The sequence below is a fragment of the Mesocricetus auratus genome, unplaced genomic scaffold (genome assembly GCF_017639785.1).
Source record: "Mesocricetus auratus isolate SY011 unplaced genomic scaffold, BCM_Maur_2.0 Super-Scaffold_100009, whole genome shotgun sequence".
NCBI lineage: Eukaryota > Metazoa > Chordata > Mammalia > Rodentia > Cricetidae > Mesocricetus > Mesocricetus auratus.
This window is the reverse complement of record NW_024429193.1, coordinates 31466058-31487843: the sequence shown is the minus strand read 5'-3', so window position 1 is coordinate 31487843 and position 21786 is coordinate 31466058. Positions and strand designations below refer to the sequence as shown.

Here is a 21786-nt window from a genome sequence, read left to right as displayed (position 1 = left end):
TTTGCTTTTGATTTGTCCTTAGTACATAGGTGTTCCCACACCTCCTCCCACTTTTATAGGTGACTGTCAGAGGCATTTAGGTATCATCTTTTGCAAATAACTAGTCTGCCTTCAGTTTTCTCATTATTTCTTTATAGCTTTAGTTTGAACTTCCCTATAGGTGTTGCTAAAACATCTAAACAAAGGTAGCATCAGAATATCATAGTAGATTGACCTCCACACCTCCAGTGTGGGTGTGTGTGTGGGGGAGGGGTGTTCAGTGTTTCCAAACAATCTACAAGATAGTACAGACAGAATTTATCTTCAGTTAAAGAAGCTCCCTAAAGCATTTTTTCTTAGTTGACCATTTACTACTGATGTTTTCTTGCCAAACCCTGACTCATGAGCATCTATTATCCCTAGGCTTTGCCGGCACACCTGGTTATCTTTCTCCAGAAGTCCTGCGTAAAGATCCTTATGGAAAACCAGTGGATATGTGGGCATGTGGTAAGAAATTACATTTTCAAGGCAAATTTTGTAATATACCAGTGTCTTGGTCAATTTGGGATGCAATAATAAAACTCCAGAGACTGAATGGTTTAAACAAGTAAAAAGTATTTGTAATGATTCCAGAAACTGGACAGTCTATGGTCATGGTAACTATAGATTTGCTGTCTAATGAGGGTATACTTATGGATTCACAGACACTCATCTTCTTTTTAAGGCCACACATAGTAAAAGAGTTTCTCATAAGAACATTAATCTGAGTCACGAGGATTATATCAACCAAACTCTTCAGTACTAATTTCATCACATTAGCACTGAGAAGTCCAATATGTAAGTTAGGGGAAGGCATAAATACACTGTAGCAAGCAGTGTTGTTAGACTTGAACTCAGAACTTCTCAAAGTTTAGTCTACTGAAAGACTCATGGAGAGGTGGGTGAAGAATAAACCTCCATGTTTTTAGTTAGGTCTGGAGTGCACAGACTAACACTTATCTGGTGACACCAGTCCTTTATTTTGCAACTCTGGGAACAAAGATGTGGAGAGCTTTGTAATGTTACACACTTATTCTTCTGAGCCAACCAGTCCATCTAACAGAAACTATCTGCCTAGGATGCTAGGCAAGAATTACAAGAATGAGAGTAAATCTTGAAAATAATGAGTGGGTGATATCTGATCCTAGCCCTAATCTGCCAACCCTAATTTTAAAAAAATCCTGGGTAGAACCAGCCACACATTGGGAAGAACGGCAGCATTGTTTCTTGTAATAAAATTTCTGCGTGTGGATATGTTCTTCAAATAGATGGAAGACTGAAATAAGGAGGAAGCTTCCAGTCACTCTGAAATGTTTTCTACTAAACTCAACACGTCCTCGTGTTATTTGTTTCACAGTCTCTTTCCTCCTGTCAAAAAATAGGTGTGAACTGCTAAAGTTTGGTCATGGTAGGCCGCAGGCATGTTTCAGTGCGGGATTTGGCGGCAAACCTAGAAGACATTGTTTAGAAATAGACATGTGATGCAACCTTGTTTCTAATTTAAATTTAAAAATAAATTTAAAATATTGATCTACAGGTTCTGGAAAATACTTCTTAAGTTCAGTTCTAGTTTAAAGGAAATGTCTACATCAGAATGATAAACTATCCCATGAGAGATGTAAGCTTTACATCCCTCACAACAACTTATGTTGAATACAAACTGATGGAATCCTGTATGTTCTGGGTTTCTTCCATATCCAAAAAGGCAGTTACAAGAAGGGGATATATTTTTGTCACGCCTGGCTTCTGGTCTTTGGTTTATACTAGCTCTAATATCTGAGGGTTTTTTCCTTTTTCCTGTAAAATAAGAGTATTATACCCTCACAGAGTTGTGGGAGGCTCAGACAAGGAACATATTAAGGGAACATGATTTATGGTGGATAAAGCAGTGTAAAATACAAATAGGTATCATCATCCTTGAGATTTAGAAGTGACACTTAATCAAAGGCTGAGTATGGTCTTAGATATAATCCAAGCACTCTCTTCCCCCTGCCTTCCCAAGGATATTTTCTTAGGTGAACTCCAAAGTGCCTGTGAGTGAGAGCTGGTGCAAACTGTTCTTGTCCAAGTCTGAATTCTAATGAGGTCGATGGCTCAAATATTTCCCTTATACTAAATTAGCTCCCAGCCCAGATCTGTTTCTGCTGATGAGAAGCAGGAGATTGGACCATGATTCAGGCTGACTGACAATGACACATCTTTGGAGTATACTCATATTCTTGAAATATTTTAAAATATAATAGAGTCATATTTTTGTGAAGTACAGGGTTGTGGAGATGGAATGTTATGTTCTGATCTTAAACTCCATAAGGACTGTGTGGTCAGTTACTGGTCCGGAAGAAGAGGAGAATTACTACAGTATTAGGGCCAGTGTCCGTGTTCTGGGAGTCCTAAAAGGGCAGACTTTGCTACCCACTCTAAATGCTAGTAAGGAAAAGTACTAGATAGAAAAACAGAGAAAGCAGATTTAATCAATGTGACCACACTGACAAATGTGAATAAATAGGGTCCATGACCTCAGGTCTGTTTGGGGTGTTGGCCTGAACTTCAGTTTAAGTAGCAGAAGAACCATAGCAGGAAGCAAGACATAGGCATGATTATGATCCCTTGGTCAAAGTATGTCTTGTTCACTGTCTCAGTTCTGGTTCAGCAGTAGTTGAAGAACTCTTTAGTTAGAAGGAAAAGCTGGTGCTCATGCACTGTTCCAGGATAGTCTGGCCATCATAGATAATTTCCTCCCTTTAGGGATGATCTGTCCTGTTTGCTGTAACTGAAACCAAGGTATCTGGAGATTTAAGACAGCGGCTCTTGTTCATGTGTCTTTGGCCTTGATGAGGAACTTTCTGAGTTGAGTGTTCTGGGTTTTAAATAGATACTCACTGAATGCTTAACATGCCTATGAGAAACTAAATGGGAATGTGACCCAAAGCACAGACACAGATAAAATATAAGGCAAGAAATGCAGGTTTATATCCTGCTTTCAGTTACCTCATGTGCCTAGAGGAGGAGAAGAGGGTACTGCCCGTGGTTGACACAGGTGTAGCAAGCTTTTATTTTATTATTTTATTTTTCTTGACTGTTTCAGTAGACACTCATCTCTGACTTGCCTAACCCATGCAATTCTTCCATCCTGCTTTCCTCTAATCTCTCCCTTTTTTCTCCTTCCTTCCTGTCTATTTGGTAGCATGTGCCACAGTTAAAAGACCATGTCCAACTCTTCAGTTTGCTTGCTGTAAAATAGTATAAGTTGTTTGCATTCTGTCTCGGCCTCCTCTTAAAAATAGAGATAACATAGGGCTTGACTCATAGCACTACCGAGAAGATATGAGAAGATGCACTTAATGTGTGTTAGTTACTATTAAGGTTGTTAATATAAAGTTGTAAGGCTGATTTTTTGGTTTTGGTTTTGGAATGAACTTTCTGGATAACTGATGTAGCCTTATTTCAGAAACAAACTTTAATAGGTAATTCAACACTACAAACAATTACGACAACCTCTTGAGTATTATAATTCCCTCATGATTTTCTGGATATCAAATTCTCTCTGTATGTCTCTCTGTGTCTCTGCGCTCTTCCCCTTCTTTTTCTCTCTCTTCTCTCTTTGCCATCTCACAGGTCTCAATGTCTAATTTCTTTGCCCAGAGTCCCCTTCTGCTCTGCTATGTGTCATCCTTTGTTTTCTTCACCTGGTGTTGTAGGATCCCTTCACAAGAAGAAATGTTCTAGCTCAAGCATGGATCTGTAGTCAGACCCTATTTTCTTTCAGAGACCACTGACACCTTTCAGTCTAGTAATTAGTCTACAGATTCAGTTGGATACTTTCATCGCACATATTTAGGGAAATGCCCGCCACTGTGTATAGCCTAAGTATTATTATTATTTTATTATTTCTGGGTCATTGGTATTGGTTTCAACTCACTGCTTCACCATTTTACTATGCCTTCTCACTCAGGTGACATGAAGTCATATTAAATTTATGGCTTACCTTGATGGTAAACTTTTCATTCATCAACTCTCTCTTGCCAATTCATTCCCTTCAGAAATAGATACTGTATTGTGTGGTAAGAATAGTGCTAGCCAATTTAAAAAACAACAAAAAAGAGCACTTCCAGAGACTATGCTATTCTTTTATGTGAACTAAGTTATAACCATTTGCTGTAACAGGGTCTTTGTCACACCAGTGGTTGAGACACAGCACAGCGTGGGCATAAGGACTAACGGGAGGCTGTACAGTATTAGAAACATGCACTTATCTGCACTTGGGAATTCTCAAACACCACCATTACCTTGCTATTATGAACTCAGAGTTCACAATGGTCTGACTGATACTTGGTCTTTGAAAGCAACCATTACATTGGTGAGATGCAAATAATATTCACAATGGAAGCCAGAGCATAACTCTGTGTTCTGCCATTACAAATAGTAAATTGGTTTTAATGGTTTTCTTGCATATAAAGTGGCTTCCATAATTCCCTACTGGGATGAGTAAATGTTTATAGATATCACCGGACTGCTGGCTTTTAATAGAGCTCCTTCTAGAAAAATTCCTTTAAAATAAAGCAGAGGGAGAAGAGGGACAAGGCAATAAACACAAGCTTGCCTCCCAGAATATATTTATGCTTCTTACAACTTTATCTGTCTTATTAGATGTCACTCTGAATAGTCATGAGTAACAGTATATCACTGACCGTGACAGAATGTACCATGACTTTGACCACACCTTTGGACTATTGTGGTATATGTTTCTTCTTTTCTTGCATAGTGAAGTGAGTGTCTGTAGCCACATAACCCCAGGGACATAGCCTTGTCATGCTTCAGCTAAAGTAAGTTAACACTGGGCATCTTGTTACTCTGCAATCCCAACCCAGTGACAGTACTGTTATTGTCAGATCTGTAGCTGCATGACACTGGGACACCACTTGAGAGGTTGGCTGCCTCACTGTTTATCACCATCTTCTGCAGACACCACCCAGAGGACCATGCCCTCAAATACACTCTTTACCAGTGCGCTCCTGCTCAGAACACACAATGTTTTCTTAAATCTCTTTTGATTATGTATAATTTCCCAAAGTTGGTGGCTTTCAAACCATGAGCCACACATTATACTTCAGTATGGCCTGAAGTGTTATCAACACCTCAGTTCTCTGGGACATGCCCCAAAATTATTAGATAAAACTCTCTGAGGCTGTGTGATCCTACAGTCCTACTCTTGGATCTTGTATATTCAAAAGGCTTGAAAACAGAGTCTTGAAGTGGTGTCTTCCTGTTTTCACAGCAGTATTATAACTTCACAAGAGGGTGAAGATAGCTATTGATAAGTCTACCAATTAAGCACAAGGTCATACACAACAGTGTATTACGTAGCCTTAAAAAGAAAGATGTTCTCACAGATGCTACCAGATAGATGAACACCAAACACATTACATTAGTAAAATAAAAGAACGTCACTCTGTTCAGGTAAAGTATCTGAAACAGTCTAATTCACAAAGCCTGAAAGGAGAAAGTTTTCCATGTTGCAGGACACAAGCCTTTTGGAGAGCTGCTCTTCTGCTTGACACCACTGAACTGCACCCTTGAAAACTGTGCGTCTAGTTCATGTACAACGTAGTGTTCTGTTTATAAATAAAATGGTTTCCTTCAAAAAGAAAACTGTGACAGGAAAAGTCTGTCAGGTTAATCTCAGGGTCTTGCATTCTCCAAGGTTTCCACATGATTCCTATGAAAATCACGCCTGAGCCAGGCAGAGTTTCCCTAAGGCAGGAGATTTTAGGATTTGTACACAACACAGCAGAGACTGCTGACAGCTGGTACCCAGGCTGCTGTAAGAAACCAGCACAGAGCAGTGAGGAAATGGCACAGATGTAGCTCTATTAGTTTTGGAGGCTAGGAGAATAAGATGAGGAAGGAAGCATGGGCTTCGAGTATGGACTATTTGAATTTACACATTGCCAACTTCTTGCTGTTATTCTTCAGCTGTTGCTTTGGCCTCTAAAGGGCACTGATTCTTTTCCTGAGGTCTCAACCCTCATGGGCTAGCTACGCCCACTTCCACAAAGCATCACAGAGGGGTTAGGGTCTCAACATACAAACTTTTCAGGGGGACTGGGCATTCAGTCCATTGTATGTGCTTCTCAGTCATCTTGGCCAGATACCTGGACCTTCTATTTGTGCAAATACGGGCATTTATTATTTATCTTTGCCAACTCTATTCCATGTAGATAGTTCTGTCCTCTGAGAAATTACTTTTATCCTGCTAGTTTTGGTTTTTCTAGTTCATATCCAACTCATCATTCCTGTTTAGCCAATTTCCTTCCCTGGACTATATGTTGATTTTTTTTGGTAAGAGCATTAGATGATGTGGGTGAACCATGCTTATCCCTCTGATTAATTTTGCTTTTCCAGATCCTCCTGTAGGTGCACAGTTTAGTGGGCTCCACTTAGCAAGGTGAAGTAGATGTCTTAGATGATTTCTCTCTTAACTTTCCCCAGCTTTTCAGTTTTCCATCATTTCTCCTCCATGAGAGCAGTCTTTACAATGTTTGATCATTTGTGTGATTATAGGCTTAATTGTTTTTTCTAACATTAGCTTTCATTAAAATAAATTTTGAATGTTCTTGATAATGTAGTCTTTCTGCCTAATCAGTAATCAGTGCTTCCCAAAACTCTAATGAATCAAACATCTTTCATATCTTCCAAACACAAATTAATACACAAGCCAAAGAAAACTAGGCAGTATCATTTGCCTATGTTATATGAAACCAATTGTGTTGAAAACAATTCTTCTGCTGTTGATTTTAGGAACATGTAGATACAATAGAGGAGAGAGTAACACCATGAACAGATGGCTAAGGTTACTTTGTCTTACCCCAGTTATTCCTTCATCTGAGATTGTTTTGTTTCAAATCTGAAAGTTTGTTACTGTATCTGTGTGGAAAAGGAATCCATTTGTAAGTATGCAACTTATTAAAAATTTCATAGTAATGGCTAATATAACCTTCTTCACATTTTCCCTATCACTTTCTTGTTTCACATGTTTGTTATTAACTTTTTATCGCTAGCCTTGTCATTCTCTGTTGGTATGTAGGTTCCATCACCGTATCTCTCTTCACTCATTTTCCGTGTATTTGTCTCTCCACAGTGTGCACATATGTGACCAGCTTTACTCTTAGTATACTGTTTGTCCTCCGATCACCTTGTAGTACTAGCTGATTCCACATCTTGTCAGGGAAAGTACAGGAGTATCTTGTCATTATAGAATGAAAGAAAAAGTTCTGGTTTTGTGTTCACAAGACCCAGAAGGCAACTTCGTTTCCATCTGCCCGAGATGATAGAACATTTACAGGATTGTTAAGAAAATAGCACACTGGATTAAAATACACACCAAAAAAATTAAATCCAATGGTTTATGTTGGTAAAATCTAAGAATAATTCTGAAATAGGGGAAATGCTTAAGAGTATATGAGTGATTTCTAAACAGGTTAATTCTACAGGTTGATATAAGTCAAATGAAATGGACCATTACTCAGCTCTTTCTATATGGACTGGACCTTGGGATAATTGAGTAATGGGGAAAGGTTTTTCAGGTTTTAAAACACGAGACAGAATTAGAATACCATCTAGTAAAACACCCAGGCAGTGGATTAGCAAAGGCCACCTGGGTCATGAGAGATACCTGGTATTTGGAGATCACATGAGCACCCCTGAAATCTTCATTGTAGTGTTCATGCTAATTGTCCACTTAACAAGAGCTGGAATCACCTGGTGAATAGGCCTGCATGTATGGGGGGAGCTGTCTTGATAAGGTTATCGGAGGTGGGAGGACCTACCATGGAGGAAAAGTACCTGCAGGGAATTTTGGAAGTGCTACCATAGGCAAGCCTGCTAGTAACTCAACGTCTTAATCCCCTTGCTTTTATCTTTAAAATGCTCTTAGTAACATACCCCACTATATAGGATTAAATGAAGAAATGCATTGAACACATGTAATAAACATTACTTATGAAGAAACTTTATGATGCTACGACTATGCTAGCCATACTTTATCTTCAGAGAACAGAACTATAAGGAAGCATAATTCAGAAGCCTTTGTACTCTAATGAGCAAATCCAAAGAAGCTTACAGAATACTTTAAAGAAGCATTAACCATTTCACCTGTTACTCAATAGTACTTTATTTTCTGTCTTCAAGTCTAAAGCATTTTTATTTCTAATATTTGTACTTTTATATCAAAAGTATATTTTCTGTAGAAACCCCTTTATCTATGTTAAATAACTAAATCATGAGATGTTGTGTGATTTTTTTCTGGGGAGATTTCTGGACAGATTATTTGTATAGAATTCCACAATTCCATTAAATGGACCTGAGCATGCACAGACTTTGGTACCTGTGGGGTGATCCTGGAACCAGTGCCCTCTGTGTAACAACAATGTGTTTAATTACATAGTTTTCAATAAATCTCCAATTGTTATTACAACTATGTGCTGATGACTTTGGATTTTGCATGCAATTTCACCCTCCTCTTCATTTTCCTTTTCCTATAATATATGCCTCTTTAGTGAGGTCTAGCTATTTGATAGAAAATCCTCCTAGTATTGAAAACTCAAGATTATTAAAGAGAAAATGGTCATATCTTTTTATATATTACCCATATATAAAATAGGGACTGGTTATTTGGAGCATGAATTTGTAACCAGGATGGCACATTCAACAAAGGTCCTCATTGTCAGGCAATAAGAAATAGATAATAGAAAGTTAAGCATCAACCTATATAGAACCTATATGGAAAAGACTTCAGAGAGACAAAAAAATCTTCCAAAATGAGAGGATTATTCCATCTTTAGGTGTAACCCTGCCTGCCTCTTTATGATACTTTGTTCCATGTAGTAGACTGACAAAGTGTCAGAGTGGAGCACTTGGGAGGGAGTAAGAGGAGTCACCGTATAGCGAGGGGAGACTTCAGAAAAGGTCACAGTGTGTCTCTCAGAAGTCATCCCGGTGCACTTCCCTCTGTCATTTGGCTCATTGTCTGTTATGATCTCCTCAGGTGTCATCCTCTACATCTTGCTGGTGGGGTACCCGCCCTTCTGGGATGAAGACCAGCATAGACTGTATCAGCAGATCAAAGCTGGAGCTTATGATGTATGTACTAAGTATGCATATTGCCTTCGGATGAGGGTTGGCTGATTTGCTGTCAAGGGCAGGGGTTGTTGTTCTTATTTTTTAAATAATAATTTTACATTCTGACATTTAGCAACTGATGTGAGACAAGTATCTCTTAACACATGAAGAGCATTATATATAGTACACAATATACTTAGGTGCAAGGAAGATTGCCAAAAACAATTATGATAAGCATTGGATTGGTGTAAAAGGTTTACAATTTCAGTCCGTGAATTTTAAGTCATTAACTAAAACTCTAATACACCGTTATTAATAAAAATAGGAACTATTACAAGCAATATTTTTGACAGTGAGAAATAAGTTGATTTCTATTGTGCAAAATTCGTGCTTCAGGAGTCAGTGAGTTTTTGGAAAGCATTATGGGCATCCTGTTGGTTGTAGAAGTATTTTTAGATGCTTGAAGATGTGTGGTCAGTTTGGGAGAGGTCAGGTGGCTGAAACAGATGTGTTAACGCCCCATAGCCTGAGTTCATTCAAATTTTGAAACACTGCAATATGTGTGTGGGGGGAGTTGTCATAAAGAGTTTGGTAGCTGTACATACTGCAGTTTTTGGTGTCTTTCATCCATTTTCTGAGCATACTTCTCAGATGTAATGGTTTCCTGGCATTCAAGAAGCTGTGGTAGATCTAATTAGCCTCAAATGACCAAACAGCGACCACAGCTTTTTTTGGTTGCAAATTTGGCTTTGGGAAATCCACTGGATCTGCTTCTTGGTATAGCCACTGTTCAGCCAATTGTCATGTACAATCTACCCTTCTTCAAATCACAATATGATAAGAAATGGTTTCTTGTTGGGTAGAATGAGAGATATGACAGTTTAAGATAATTTCTTTCTCCAGGCTGTACATGGGGCATCCACTTATGATCATGGCTATCTTGCTAGCATTATATCTAGTTAAGTGTTTTATAAATTCACACAATAATATTTCAGATATGCCAATGTCGAAGCCAGTGAATTAAACTGAAACTAAACATGACCAGCTTTGTAGCACTAGCCGTTGATATGAACTGAACTATTTTTTTTAGTACAATGTGAAATTTCATGAAGCAGTTCACTGCTTACAGAAATGGGGAATATGTCTGACTTTTTTCTATTTGACTCTGTGTGTGTGTGTGTGTGTGTGTGTGTGTGTGTGTGTGTGCATGCGCACCATTGTTGTTTTTGTAGACAGGAGATCTTGCATACCAGGTTATCCTTGAGCTTGCAGTATAGCTAAGGATTGCCTAGCAGTCCTGATCCTCTGCCTTCCTGTGTTGGGATTATATACGTGTACCAACATGCTTTCTTTGTGTGTCTCTTTTTGCAAATTTTTTCTCATTTCTATCTTGGAAGTTTCCATCACCAGAATGGGACACAGTGACTCCTGAAGCCAAAGACCTCATCAACAAAATGCTTACCATCAATCCTGCCAAGCGCATCACGGCCTCTGAGGCCCTGAAACACCCATGGATCTGTGTAAGTCACTTTCCCATGTGCCCCAGGAGGCAAGCTGAAAGATAAACTCTCAGTCGTTTTTCATAGATTTCAAATAATCTTGGGGAAAAAAGATGAAGTTTAATGCATTTTTGACTCAAGGTATTTAAGAAATGAATTTTATAATAGTGAAAGCCACCATTGCCTATAACAAACTCAAAATTGTGCGAATGGCTAAACAGGTACTGTCTGAAGTAACAGGATGAGTATTTCACATGCCAATTATTGGTAAAACCCATGAACAGGGAATAAGAAAATGATACCAAGGCTTTCTGCATCCAACCAGGAAAAAAAGTTCCATAGTCTAATTACTTATCATTAAGCATCTTTAGAAATATGTGAGGTTTAAAAGCTAGAGGTAGTTTTAGGAGAGACAGGGTGGCTACAATAATCTGAATGTCTTGTAAAAGCTCTAAGGAAAAAGAAAGGAAATTGTAAGGGGATCTAAAAACTCTAAATTCCTAAAATTGAGAATCAAACATTTAGGTAATGACACAATGCTGAGTAAAAAGAAGTTGTTCTCAGAGAAATATGATGAAATGCTTACTGAAATGATGATCCGAGCGGTTAGTGGTCTTCATTTCTGTACCCTCTACTAATCAGTGTTTGAGATCCATCCCTGAGAGTCTTTATACAAGATGGGCTGTGGTGGCGTTTGCTTTTAATCCCAGTACTCAGGAGGTAGAAGCAGGCGGATCTCTGTGTTCGAGACCAGCCTGGTCTACAAGAGCTAGTTCTAGGACATCCTCCAAAGCCACAGAGAAACCCTGTCTCAAAACCTGACACCCCCCAAAATATAGTCTTTATAAAATCCTGCTTTTTTGTAGGTAACTTTGACAGGTGGATGCTTAGGAGTCGACTCTATGCAAGCAGGCTCCGATTGGATGAGACTCTTTCATATCCTTGGTATTTTTTACATATCCTCACGTCACTCTTTCCCCTCCTCTTCTAGCAACGCTCCACCGTGGCTTCCATGATGCACAGGCAGGAGACTGTAGACTGCTTGAAGAAATTCAATGCTAGACGGAAACTGAAGGTAAGAAAGTTGTCATTGTCGAGGGGGGTTGATTTGGTGAGGTGATAAGAAACATACTGTAAGCTGTTACTATTACTCTTACAGATTTCAATAGTCAGTCCTCCTGTGTCTGATGGAAACTGAGGGTGCTCCATTGTCAAGCTGGGGCTGAAAAGAGGGCTGGATGTGGCAGTGTGCACTGTGGTTTCTCTCCTCAGAGGAAGCAGCTGTGTAGTGTGATGATCTAAATCTGGCTCAGGCAGTTAGAGCTGTCCCAGCGTCCTGAGAGCCACAGGCTAGGGCTCTCAGGAAACAACAACAACAAACAAAGCAAACTATCTAAAGTCCCCTATCAGAAAATAAAACCAGGAGGTTCGTCCGTTCCTGTTGCATATTTTTAGGTCAGAGATTTATAGAGGCGATTATGATCTTGTTCTCTTATTTCCTTGATAGGGTGCCATCTTGACAACTATGCTGGCTACGAGAAATTTTTCAGGTACACACATTTGAACTCTGCTCTTTGTCCTCAGTCCTTATCTAGTCTTTGTGTAAGTGTGTCTTTAAGGAAATTTAGAAGGTCTAGTAACTACAAATAGTTATCACACACAACACTATACACATACATACATACATACAGAGAGAGAGAGAGAGAGAGAGAGAGAGAGAGAGAGAGAGAGAGAGAGAGAGAGAGTCCTTATACTCCTGTGGCTGTCTGTAGGACTCCATGCAGACTGAACATCCACTTGTCAAATGCTGGGGTCATACAAGTATAATAAGAATGTCTCATTTTAAAGCTGAGCATTTCAAACCTGGAATTTATTATAGACTGATGTTTCATAAATAACCACAAGAGTGCTTTTTTTCCTGATTACCATAAAGAATTATAATAAGATTTAAAATGAGGCATCTTGTGGAATCCCATTTTCGTAAGCCTAATTCATCTTGAACTAAGGTAGTAATGTCTTCACATTCTTTAAGACTAATTACAGGGCTAACCCTGTCTAATGAGGAAGTGTAGAGGATCTACCACATGGGCACATGGGGATATTATCCATTAATAGTGTTCCATGATAGCATGCAGGGTATAGTAGGGAAAAAGAAAAAAAAACTTACATATGAATTAAATTCAGCCAAGATGTTTCTTTTCTTAAACGTGATTCTCCAGAATGGAGACAACATGTGTATTGCCTCCAGATAATTATTTTTAAGTTTTGGGGCCTTCGTTGATAGAAGTAATAGGCATTCAAAAGTCAAATGACGTTAAGTGCTAACCAGATTTATTATGGAGTGGACTGAAGCAGCAGCTAAACTACATTTGATAAACTTATAATATGGGGACAGGTCATCAGATGGTGCATGTCATTAATCCCAGCACTCAGAAGGCAGAGGAAGGAGGAACTCTGTGATTTCAAGGCCAGCTTGCTCTACATAGGCCAACCAAGGTACACAGTGAGACCATGTTAAAAAAAAAAACAAAACAACCTTATAGTTTAGATGTTAGTCTTCGAACAGTTGTCAAAAATAATGCTACTTTTGCTTTTGCATAGTGACATACAGCATTCAGTGGCGTGTTCTGGCTTTATTCTGCCTAGCCAGGAATTTAAAGTGGTAATCAGGCAACCATTGTCATCTAAGTGTCAGACATTCTTCAACCAGTTTCTAGTTATTGCTTAGACCTCTATTAGCTTGGCAGGCCAGCCCTCCTTCCCACTTAGAAACAATATGAAACATTAGGCTGGGAAGCAACAAGCTGGCACATTCAGGTGCAGTGCCGCCCAGCTGTTACGTGTTCTGTCCGATGTGTTTGGTCTAATAAGTCACGCCACTACCTTTGTCAAGTTACTTGTTTTGTTAATACCTGACTAACGTGATTGACATTTATGTGGGTGAGCTCAATGCCAGTTCATTAAGCAGTAACCAATATATATGACCTTAAACTAAATAGATATTTCACTGTGGTCCAGTACACGGTGAATCAATAGAAATGTGGACTTATATATAGTATATATTGCTAAAGAACTACGTTTTCAAAGATTTTCCAGACTTGATATTATATATTCTGTTGACATCTTAAATGCATTGCTAAGTGTAAATTTGGTCTTTATTAATGATGTTTATACCCATTTAGATGCTTTACTTTATCTCATGTGCTATTTCATCATTCTGTAAACTAAAAAACCATGACTAATACGTGGATTTGGTAATGTCTCTGAATGTTTTTGCATGAAAAACAAACATTTTCACCCATAATTTCTAAATCAGCTGAGTAACATGAGACTCAGTTATATCTTCTCATTACATCTTGTAGTTGCACTTTAGTTTTGAGTATTTTATTCATTCTGTTCATTGCCAAATATCCTCTTTAAAGTAATATATCCAGAAGTATGTGGTTATAAAGTTGTTTTTACTTTTTCTTTTCTCCCTGAATGTGGAATGTATTTCTTGTGAGGTAAGGTAGTAGTCACACAAGGGATGGCTCTGCATCTCCCAAGCCAGACCGCTTATTACCCCAGATCATTGTCTTCTTTTTGCTTGCTCTTGCAATTCAAATTATTCTGCTTGTTTTCTAGCCCATTAACTACCACAGGGGTTCATTAGTGTTCCTGTTTAACTACAGGCAAACCATACTAAGGCAACTATTGAATAGCAATCTCTATCGATAAAAAATTAGTAGCTTTGTTGCCAAGAACCAGATAAAATTAATGTTTGTGTCTGTTTAAGTAAATTCAAAATGTTGCCAAATTGGAAACTAAAATAACATCATATACCAAAGAAGTTTCAGTAAAGGAAATGTTCATGTAGTTTCATTGCAGCTAGGTGGTTCACTTCAAACATCACGCTATGTGTGCATAATTGACTGTGTCTATTAACATTAAATGGAACGCTGTACTTTGTCCTCCGTATCTATGAGTGTTCTACACCAGTGTACTACTAATTATCCTTGTAGTTATAGTGGCTGTTCATTGTGTATGTACACATTTTTAAAAGGATGCTTTTTAGTTTTAATAGACTGAGAACTGTGTTAATAATACAAGCAATTTCTTACGTGCCCTGGAAAAACCAAGTTTTCTGTAAGAACCCACACCTTAAAGATTTCATTTAGTTTTTAGATCTTGTTGCAGATGTTATGGTTTTTAATTTTTCAAAGACCTTTGTTTAGGAAGCTTTTGTGTTCTGATTTTGAAGTCTAAACGAATACAGGACGCATTTTTGTTATTACCATTTGCTAAGCATTTTAAAAATTTGCTCCTGGTCAATACGGTACCATTTGATTTTATGCAGATACTTGTATTTTCATTCCATCTGAATGTGTCTGATTTCAAAAATATAGAGAAGATATTGTTTAGCCAGAGCAAATTTTTGTGAATGAACCCCCTGGAAAGAGGGGCTTCAGTGGCAGAACTGACATGGTCACCAGACGTAATTTGAATGAATATGTAATGTGTCTGTCCACTGGTGTCCAGAGACTGAAACCAACTTTCTGGATTATGAAAGATGGTCCAGTGAAAGTTCCAGTATCCTTTTCAGGACCAACAGTGACATAAAGTCTAATACACAGCTGGAAAAGTGTTTAATTTCATGCCATGAACTATGTAAGAATTTATTTCTAAATTTGCTGTGGTAAAACCAGAAAAGTGATACTGTATTTCAGAGTCCTGTAAGCTCTTGTTCATCAGTCTGATCTTGATGGTTTGGTGTATGCTGGTCATAACTCAGCCAAGGTGGCAGGAGATGCTAGCTTTTTGTCATCTCACTGTATGTTTGTGGATAACTCGCTGAAGAGATTTTACTCTTCTTTTGCAGCAGCCAAGAGTTTGTTGAAGAAACCGGATGGAGTAAAGGTAAGTTAAGCAGCTCTCATACTGTCTCTTACTTTCATATGCTGGGGAGTTTAAATATTACCTGCAAATCCCAAGTCAGCAGAGCATCTATACTTTACTGTTCCCAAAAGAGGGTGCAGACTGAAGCATGAGATAGTTTAATGCACAAACAGGATTACCATTTATGCTGACCAACATTCAATTCTTTCACTAGGTTAAATATTAACTATGAAAAATAATATTTTAACATACCTCCTATATAAACTGAATGTCTAAGTCCTCACTACTTCCCTGTAGTAGTACCAAGCCACCCTGGTGACCTAAGAATCTGCAAACACAGAATGCTTTTCTGAGTTATTATGACATGCTCTTGAAGCCTATCAAGACCTGGGACCAGACTCAGTCAGTCTGAGAAATCAAGACACTATTGACTAAGTGCCTTATTTGGGAAGTTTTTTTTTAAGTCCTTAACTTCCTTGTGTTTCATTCGTAAGGATTAGAGATGTATGCAGGGTCCCTATCCTGTACAGATGATACTAGGAAAACCTTCCAAGAAAGATGGCAACAAAATATTTTTACTTTCTTGGATTTCTAACCACTATAATACAATTTTCTTTCTACTGATAATAGCTTTAATAGAGCATAACCTCCTATTTGCATAATAATATTTATCTTTCCAGAATATCACCTAAATATCTTGTTAATCATTTTCTTTCTTTTCCAATGACAGATGCATACATCCCTCCACAGGTCAACACTATTGGGAATTAATTAATACTCTAATCATTGAACTGGACCCAATCAGGTGGCCAGTTCATATTGAAAAATGTAACACAGAAAATTGTTTGTGGGTTGCTTTCTAATTCATATGGAGTCAATGCCTCACCAACTGTTTGTGTGTGACTTGAGAATTTCCAGCTCTGAGGTCACTATGCCCTGTGCTTGCGAGGTGACCATTTCTCATTCTTCAAGCTAAATGTATCTTCCATCTGCTTATTTCACTAATTATAGGATCCAATAATGACAGTGATGTCTGTCCTTTCCACAGTGTGACACTGGTGAAAATGGGTGTTTTCACGTTTCCAAACATTTCCTTCTGGGTTTTCTGTACTGCCCGGTAATGGAGAGCTCACAGGTCCAGTCGAGAGCAATTCTCACTGTTATCCTGATACAAAACCCCTTTGAGAGTAGTTTCCCTCCAGCCAACTCCACCTCTTTGACAACAAGATTATTATGTATTCCATGCTTTGGTCACATTCTTGTTTTCTCTTCCTTTCTCTTTGACTGGTCAATTCAGAAAAGGAAGTCCAGTTCGAGTGTTCAGATGATGGTGAGGATCTGTGTCTGCTAGATTTCTCCTACTGGGAGAAATACACACATAGAAATGAAAGTCTCATTTACCTGAGTTAACGGAAATAGAACAAGTGTAAGAGCATCATGGGCCAGCGCTAATCAGCACTCATAACATGCTCCTCCGCTTTCACATTACATTGTTTTTCTGTGGTAGAATTTTCCAGTTAAATAAGAGATTGAGCCCTTATCCATGTGCTGTTACAAAGTGACCATCTGTGAGATCAAAGCCCGATTTTCTCTTTGAAAATAAAGAAGCTAGGACATGATGAATGTTTACTCGTAAAGGAAGAAAATGCTGCGGGGTTATTTCTTAATTGATTATCACTAAATTAATTCAGATGTAACTTAATATACTTGCCATGACTTTGCAAATAATGTGAAAGTGATTTCAGCATGGGCCCATTCTAGCTAAGCTTCTTTGAAAGGAGTATGTATTAGCTGAATAGATACAACACCTTGTTCACGCCACCTGAGAGTAATGCTGTATCATTTAAATATCTGACTGCATTCAGGTTTCAAACAAGGAAAATACATTGCTTCCATAATTTAATGTACATAAATTCACATGTGCATTTAAGCAACAACTATAGTTGAATATGGTGCTTGATAACTGACTCTTTGAAAGTTAGTTCTTCTGGCTTTTACCTAGAATTAACTTATAATTTTGAATTAATGATATATATACACGCACACCAAAACGTGGTGGTTGTGTGTGTGTGTTGTTCATGTATGAATGTGGACCACAATTGGCGTAGTCATGCACTTTGGCTGATAAGTTTGTGTACATTTAGATACAAATGAGTCACATTTTCACTAAAATAAGGCAGTTCTTCACCTAGGAAAAAATTCTATCTCCTTTCAAAACAAGAAAAATGGTGTTGCAGAATATTTCTCTCTCGTTTATATCCATTGATAAACCCTACATATGTTAAGTACTTGCAGCACCTTACACATGAGTGTCCTCTTGACTGGACAAATAGTGGCTAAGCTTCATCAAGCACTCTTCCTAAATGGAAAGCTACCTGTGGCCATCCCTCTAATGTCTAATGCAGCTGGTAACACATGCACACATTCTGATCCCTATGTAGCAGGGCCCCCTTAGATCCTTATCTCCTTTCTCTTCTTGGCTGCTGCACACATTTGATGTTCAATTGATTTAAAGAAAAAATTCCACAACTATTTTTAAAATACAGGTTGGTGGACTAACCTTTAATAAGTTATCTAGTTAAAGGGAATTTTTAACACTTTCTCCCTGCATATCATAGAGCACGGTGTTGTAACTTATTAAATAGTGTTCATACCAACAATCCCACAAAGGTAAATGAAAACAAAAGCCGAGCATATACCAGAGTAAATTTCTGTTCCTTTCAGTCCTCTTAGAGCAATCATTTGTAAATAAGCATTTGATATGCAGTCCATGTCCCTATTTAAGCTCACAGGTATATTTACATTCATATTAAAACTATGGATGTATCCCTTTAGAAAAGAGTATCCAATATAAATTCCTGAATAACTTTATATGTAAGAATGAATGTGAATTTAAGTTTCTGTTTGATAACCACAATGATATGCTATGCATGGGTCTAAAATAATGCTGATTATTACATGTTAGTTTTTTGTTCTTTACTCTCAAACTCAATAGAGTTTCAAACTCCTGCATGTCTACATAGAATCTTTTCTGTAGCCATTACCATGTTTATTGGCCCCATGAGCTTCTTTCACAACATGGCTCCCATGGTAGTAATCATATCTCCTTTAAGGATAAACTCACCTGTGTTGTCAAAAGGGTTTAGTCCCACTAGACAAGAATAATTGAACATCGCAAGCTGCTGAACTCTTTCTCAGGTGACTGTGGACAAGAAACCTTTCACACTTAAGCTACAGAACACAGTTGGATTTCTCCCACTTAATCAGAGAAGATGTATTTCTAAAGGAGACCCAAACTTATCATTTTCAATAAAACACTTTAATGTCCGAATTGTGTCACGAGAGGCAGATTTTAATTAGATATCTAGTAAAAAAAAAAAAAAAGTAATGATAGCTCCCCAGGGAAAGATGGTCTGTGTGTGACTTCAGGTTCAAGAATAAAATGAAAAGACACACACACACAAAAAGAGATAATAAAGGAATGTGTTCATAGCAGTGACTACTTGGAAACATGATCTTACTTGAAGAGTCTGAAAATGGCTACAGCCTCATCAGACTCTGCAGCTTGGTTTGGTCTCACTGAAGCCACTCGGCGGAAACGGCACACCAAAATCAGCCACAGCTGATCTCATTCTTGCATCAAAGGGCCCCAGGCTGCATGTGACCTTCAGGGACTAGATGTGCTCTTCCAACCTCCAGTGGCTCTTTAATCTCATGTCTGTATTCCCATGTAGACATGCTACCTGTAGACATTGGCTACCAAGAAGATTAAGGCATCTCTGTTTCTATTTTCTGCATATCCACAGATAAACAACAAAGCCAACGTGGTAACCAGCCCCAAAGAAAATATTCCTACCCCGGCGCTGGTATACCTGGATTCTTATACCCTTCTTAAGTTCTGCACTGTTTGCTGTTGTTTCTCTCGTTTGCTTTCACTAAATCAATATCTATGTATCAATACTTCATTTGTTGTTAGGGTGTTTTGTTTTTTGTTGTTATTTTTGTTTTTGTTTTCTTTTCAAAGACAGAAAAAATTTATTACTTGGATTGTTTTCCTTTTCTTGAGATAGTTGTCAAGCAATGTGCTTCTAACACGAGACTCCTCATTTCATTGTGGAACATCATGCTTTTCTCCGCAGTTGGAATTCTTGCATGCTGGCTTGGAAACGCAGTGGAATGCACTTCAGTTACTCTTAGCTCTTCTGGTGATGATTGCTACTGATCCTGTAAACAATGGTCTCTCTTTCTGCCAAGAAAATGTTGACATCAAGGAGAGCTAACAGGATTCTTGCAAGATGACATAAAAAGTAGACCTTATTCAGAGTTCCCATTTCGCTCTTACTGAAAGGCTTTGCAAGACTTCACTTTCTGAGATAAAGAGGCACTGCATAAGTCAAAGCTTTTTGTTCATTGTGTTTCCAATTAAATTGGCACTGTTTCACTTTCTTCCATAGAATGAGAGTGTATAGCACAGAAATATAAACCATCAGCGACAGCTTTGTCCACTTCAATCAAATATATATAGTTAACAACTGAGTCAGTTGATTCTACACATTGGAATAGTGTTAAAATTTTAAATCTGAATACTGACGTTTAGTAAAAGGGATTGTATAAGATTTTCTTCAAATGTTTTAATTATTTGACTTATGATTCCCAGAAATTATTTTTATTCATTACTCTTCCCAGACTCTTATTGTCATTGACTAAAGAAAAATGTTAGGCATGAATGTGACTGGGTTAACTAGTAATAGATTCAATTTTAAAACATTTGAAGGAAAATTCTTATCAATATAGAGGATTTTCAGGACTGAGAGTATAACTTAGTGGTAGGACATTTTCTTAACTTAGAAAAAAACCTAGGGTTCAAGCCCTAGCCCTAGAAGGAAAAAAAATGTTTTCTTTAGAAATGGGTAAGAAAAAAAGGGCCAAAAAAGATGTTAGGTTATGTACTAGTAAACCAGTGTCCCAGATCAAGCAACGGAAGAGAAGAAAAGAAGCAACAGTTGTGCTTTTCTAAGTTTGCATTGCAGGCTTTTCCCTTGGCAACATTCCTGCGGAGAAGGCTGGTCATGAAACAGCCACTCACAGGGGCTAACGTACCCATTAATGGACGCAGCAAGCATGTTGTTGCTGTGGGCACACTCAGGCTATCTTTTTTCACATCAGTGTTTGAATATTATTTTCCACTTAAGAATATTTCTCATAGCAAGCTATGTGAGCTACATGAAAATAATAGTTTCTTCATGGAGAAAGATTACCGAACAGTTTACTATTCTGTATATGAAGTTTATAAAGTAGAAATTTTCATTTCCATGTGATTCGTATAGGATATATCCACAGTGTTTCTAATGATAATATTTTATGATCAGTTCTAAAGTATTTAAATAAGCTTTTTAAGTATTCTTTGGAATTTGTTTCATGAGCTTTGAAATGTATTCTTTTGGACAGTTTTGTAGATTTTTGGTTTGTTTGGTTTTTTTTACTTTTTTTTTAAGTGTGGTCCAGTGTTTCAGGATTCTCCGAGGGTGTTCAACTGTGTTGATTACAATAACATCAGAGTCCAGTCCCAAGGCACTACAGCTGAAAAAGAAATATCTTCACAAAGAATTTGATGTCTTCTCAAGTATTTCTGTCTATGGTGTTCTTGGCCAATTTTTGTGAGACAGATAGCAGTAGCGTATTCAGTACAGAAGGAAGGACAGCTCTGCCTGGCATAGGGCCTAGTGAAACAGCAGGTGCCTCTTTAGGTCTCCAAACTGCAAAGCCCTGCCTGTTCATTCATCTGTCAGGAATAAGGTCTTTTGCATGCTGCTTCTGGGTAGGGAGGTGTGTGATCTCATGGCCTTGCCAGGGAGGCCTCCTCAGAGATCCTGTCAGCTGTTGACAGCCCTTGACATGGCTTTAGCTTGGTCACTATTTAGTCTTGTCTGTCAGCTCTCTCTGCCCTGTCCCACAGACTAGTAAGAATGTACTTACCAATGCGAACTATTTCTTTCTCTATTTTGTTCTCACTCAGGAGCCCCAAACTACTGTAATCCACAACCCTGACGGAAACAAGGTATTCAGAAAGAATCAACACCATTTGCTTTGATAAGATTACACATCTCATCAAACGCCCTGTGCAAAACCAATTCATTATCTCAAGTGGGAAAGAAAAAAATTGTCCCTCTCGTCATCATCACATGTTCTTTGGGGCCTAATTAGTCTAGAATTGTACATAGACTTCTTTCAGATCAAAGTGGATGATGGCCTTAGAGAGAAATCAGTGATCTCTAGC

The 21786-nt window shown here is 38.1% G+C and overlaps 1 protein-coding gene across 24 annotated transcripts in view; it reads left to right on the top strand.

Moving 5' to 3' along the window:
- The window catches only part of Camk2d (calcium/calmodulin dependent protein kinase II delta), a 249204-nt gene that overhangs the window by 186002 nt on the left and 41416 nt on the right, over positions 1-21786 (top strand). For 4 of the 24 annotated variants that reach the window (XM_040751902.1, XM_040751879.1, XM_040751888.1 and 1 more), the window contains 9 exons: positions 403-486; positions 9062-9156; positions 10533-10655; positions 11626-11709; positions 12142-12184; positions 15493-15530; positions 16807-16839; positions 19316-19375; positions 21526-21567. In XM_040751902.1, coding sequence (XP_040607836.1) covers positions 474-486; positions 9062-9156; positions 10533-10655; positions 11626-11709; positions 12142-12184; positions 15493-15530; positions 16807-16839; positions 19316-19375; positions 21526-21567 — 531 coding nt within the window. In that variant the 5' untranslated portion in view covers positions 403-473. The remainder of the gene's footprint in view (positions 1-402; positions 487-9061; positions 9157-10532; positions 10656-11625; positions 11710-12141; positions 12185-15492; positions 15531-16806; positions 16840-19315; positions 19376-21525; positions 21568-21786) is intronic. The other 20 variants (XM_040751883.1, XM_040751881.1, XM_040751897.1 and 17 more) reach the window with 12 other exon arrangements.